The 3,919-nt window shown below is 51.5% G+C and overlaps 1 protein-coding gene across 1 annotated transcript; it reads right to left on the bottom strand.

Moving 5' to 3' along the window:
* Nucleotides 1–488: 488 nt before the first annotated feature.
* XBP1 (X-box binding protein 1) lies at nucleotides 489–2,503 on the bottom strand. The gene is made up of 3 exons (XM_042444070.1): nucleotides 1,803–2,503; nucleotides 1,680–1,683; nucleotides 489–1,590 (listed from the first exon to the last, which is right to left on the bottom strand). The coding sequence occupies exons 1-3, from the start codon at nucleotides 2,327–2,329 to the stop codon at nucleotides 1,096–1,098; spliced, it is 1,026 nt and encodes a 341-aa protein (XP_042300004.1). The 5' UTR covers nucleotides 2,330–2,503; the 3' UTR covers nucleotides 489–1,095.
* Between the last annotated feature and the right edge of the window lie 1,416 nt (nucleotides 2,504–3,919).

The following is a 3,919-nucleotide window of genomic DNA, read 5'->3' as shown; positions in this document are numbered from 1 at the left end:
TTGGAGGAAAGAAAGGGGAAGAGAAAATAAGAAAGTGGAGGGTAGACGGATGGGAGAAAAGTAGGAAGGAAGAATGGAGGGAAAGAGGAAAAAAGATGGATGGATAGGAAGAAAGGAAGGGAAGCGGAAGAAGAGAGGGAAGGGAGGAAAAGAAAGTGGAGGGAGGGAAGATGGGTGAACAAATGGATGGATGGAAGAAAAGCAGGGAGGAAGTGAGAGATGGACAGATAGGTAGAAGGAAATCGGGAAGGAAAGGAGGGGGCGATTTCCTGCCCAGTCCCTTGTCCTTCCTGGGTCATGGGTTCCAGTCCTGTGCCTCCCTTCCTGAACCGCAAGGGGCCATTTTGCGGACTCCCAAGACTGCGGTGGAGGAGAGGTTCGGGGTTCGGATCCACTCAGATCGTCAGGCCTGAGCCAGTGCTGTGACACTGCAGCAGACGAGGCCAATATGATCCTTTGGCATTAAGAAGATCAGGAAGGCAGCTGGGTTCGTTTGTGTCACATTTTTAATAGCACAGATGATTAAATACACCAGAGTAAGGGAAATAAAAATATAAACCCCATTTCCATAAGCATCTTCTTACTTTACATCTTTTGACCAATTTAATAGTATTATTATTCTTATTTACACATCGCTAAGTAACACATTGAGACCCCTCCCCCCATGATTTGCGATGGAAACTGCATAATATTTGTGTGGAAGTAATGCTGCGAAACACTTGGCGGGGGAGGAAACGGCACTTTTGGGGGGGGGCAAAGGGGAGAGACTGAGGAGTCCGGAGGGGAAACGGGTCCTCCTTTTGGGTTGAGGATGGAGATGCCGATATGGATGCCAATGGGGACACCAATATGGACGCCAATGGAGATGCCAATGTGGACCCCAACATGAATGCCAATGGAGATACCAATATGGATGCCAATGGAAACGCCAATATGGACGCCAATGGAGACACCAATATGGACATCAATGGAGATGCCAATATGGACGCCAACGGAGATGCCAATATGGATGCCAAATGGGACTCCAAAATGGACACCAAAAGGGACACCAGTGAGGACTCCAACATGGCCGCCAACGTGGGCGTGGCACTTTCCTCAGACGCTGACCAGCTGCGGGAAGAACTCCGTGGCGAAAGCCTCCTCCTGTCCCCACCCGGGTCCTCCGTAGTCATCCTCCAAGTCGCTGAAGGGGGAGCAGGGGGACCCTCCGTACCCAGAGTCGCCCGCCTCCGAGAAGAGGAGGAGACCTGAGAGGCCCAGGTCCTCCACCACGGAGGATGGCAAAGGCAGCCCTTCCTCGTCCTCCTTTACTTCCGGCGCCGGTTCCTCTTCCTCTTCCTTGAGGAAGAAGGGCTTGGTGTATTCGTGGTCGAAGCGGATCAGTTCATTAATGGCCACCAGCCACGGTGGCACCAGCCCCAGAGAGGGAACCTGGGCGGTTCGTAAGGCGGATGCGTCTCCCTCTGGCGGCGCCGGTGGCGAACGGTCAACAGCCAGCAGAGGGTCAAGGCAGGACGGCCCGAGGTCCAGAGGGCAGCGGAGGAAGAGGTCCAGGTCCAGGCTGTCCAGAAGGCCCAGAAGGAGGTCAGACTGGAAATGGAGACGATATCAAAATTAATCAATGTTATTATATTCATATTGACTTCCTGCATGGCATTCTATGTATTCCTGCAGGGTACAAGCCTAAGTGGTCCATTTGTACTGAGTTACTTATTCTATGTATTCCTGCATGGCAGAAGGGTGGGCCAGGCTAGCTGGGCCTCTAGGGACCCCTTTCCCAAATCCTGGGTTCGAATGCTCACCTCAACATCCGAAGCATCTGGAGGGTCCAAAGGATCCATGGGAGGAGGAGGGAGGAGGAGGAGGCCGATGGCGCCGTCTCCGTTCCGGTGCGTGTCGCCTGGGTTTGTCCCTGCTGCGGAGGAACATGTTGGCCAAGTGCTGCGGACTCAGCGGACCTGGGCACCGGGCTGGATGCGGCGGGGACCCCCTTCCCATCATCCCCTGATGCTTCCTCTTCCTCCTCGTTTCCTTCCTCTTCCTCCTGGGGCTCCAGCATCTCCACCTGCGGGAGGAAGAGCGGCAGTTTCAATGGGAGGGGAAAGAAGCGCCCATCATCCCGTTGTCCCAGGTGCAAGGGGTTCCCACTCACCTTGAGCAGGGCTGGGGCGCTGGGTCCCTCGTGCTTCTCTGGACCGCACTGTAGAGGCAGCAGCCCCAGTCGGAGCTCCTGGTTCTCCAGGGCCAGGCTCTGGGTCTCCTCCCTCAGGTGCTGGTTCTCCACCTGGAGCTTCTGGTTGTGGAAGAGGAACAGACGGAAAACAAACATTGGTACTTACCCATTCATTTCCAGCAGATGAGGATCCTAGCATCCTGTATTCTGAGTTTAGCTCCTCCTATTCACTCCTGTAGGCAGGGACAATAAACAAAAGACCGGCCCCTATATAGGGAGGAGCTAGCCCCCCTGAGCCTCAGTCAATAACAAGCCAAGTGAGTAGCAAGGTAAATCAAGGAACTGAACTTTAGTAACATCAGCTAAGGGTTAACTAGAACACCTTAGAAAAAACTAGTCCAAGAACAAACAAGAACTCAGAAAAACCAATCCAGCAACAAGAAGAACAAGGCAGGTCCACCAATAAGTAGAGTCGGCGGCCGCAGGCAGCACCCGGGTGGGCAGGATGCTAGGACCCTCGTCTGCTGGAAATGAACGTATCACGGGTAAGTGCCAATGTTCATTTTCCCAGCAGACAGGGTCCTAACCTCCTGTATTCTGGGATTTACAAAAGCCCTCTCGAACTGAGAGGGAAGTGCTGCTAGGAGACTGTGGCCCCCAACACAATCTGTTGGAGGACCCTCCTTTACAAATGACGCCTGTTTTGTCCCAAGAGCAATGCTATGGACTTTGGGTGTAGTAAGGCCTCTGGCTCCTAGGAACACAGCCTGAACAAAAGACTTGTCCACAAATTTCTTAAGTTTTCAAAAGAGTTACTGGTTATAAACACAAATACATGAAACTAACCTCTTCTCTCTCAATAGTCTTTCTTAAATACCTTGTTCTCTCCTTTTTGTGGGTTTTATCTTTCTTCTTCTGTGGACTTATCTTTGTCAAAGGAAAATACTCTCTCCAGGTCTGACTTGGCTGAAATCTACTGACACACTGAAACTGACTAGAGGGAGACAGTATAAGACCCTGGGATTTCCCACAATCCTTGCCTTTCTTAAAGCTGTAGATCTCTATTTCCCCTCCTAAACTAATACATAGAAAGTCTAATATAATCTCAACTAAATATATGTCTCAAGAGCATCAAAGATGTTCTGGAGGCATGACAACGTCTCAGCGGACTGAGACACATTCAGTTTGTAATGTCTTATGAAGGTCGAAGGCGACTTCCATGTGGCCACCCTGCAAATGTCTGACAGGGAGGCGCTAGTGGCCAGGGTTGTAGAGGTTGATGCACTCCTGGTTGAGTGCACCATCACCTCCTCGGGGGGAGTGAGATCAAGAGTTCGGTAGCTCTCTTGGATACAAGACCTGATCCACCTACTCAGAGTCAAGGCAGATACCTTGCACCCCAAAGAGCCTGGGAGAAAGGAAATGAACAACATCTCATATGACCTTAAGGTTGAAGTCCTCTTGATGTAGATTTTGAGGGCTCTGCGCACATCCAATGTGTGCCAGGTCTTTTCCAAGTCCTTCTTAGGATCGGGGCAGAATGAAGGCAGGAGAATGTCCTGCGATACCTGAAAGGCTGAGTTGACCCTAGGCATGAAGGTAGGATCTGGATGAAGGCACACTGAGACTGGCCTAAAAATACACAAGCCTTTATGTGTCGACAGCTCGGAGGTAATGGTCGTGAGGATGACCTTGAGAGTGTTTGAGGGAGGCCTCCCGAAGGGACTTGATCGGCCCAACCGTCAG

Source organism: Sceloporus undulatus, unplaced genomic scaffold, assembly GCF_019175285.1.
Source record: "Sceloporus undulatus isolate JIND9_A2432 ecotype Alabama unplaced genomic scaffold, SceUnd_v1.1 scaffold_2051, whole genome shotgun sequence".
Lineage (NCBI taxonomy): Eukaryota > Metazoa > Chordata > Lepidosauria > Squamata > Phrynosomatidae > Sceloporus > Sceloporus undulatus.
The sequence above is the reverse complement of the archived record's forward strand: the minus strand, read 5'-3'. Positions and strand labels throughout refer to the sequence as shown.

What these genes read in the sequence shown, in the direction of transcription:
- XBP1 (XM_042444070.1), bottom strand. Translation starts at nt 2,329, where the DNA reads ATGTTTGTTTTCCGTCTGTTCCTCTTCCACAACCAGAAGCTCCAGGTG.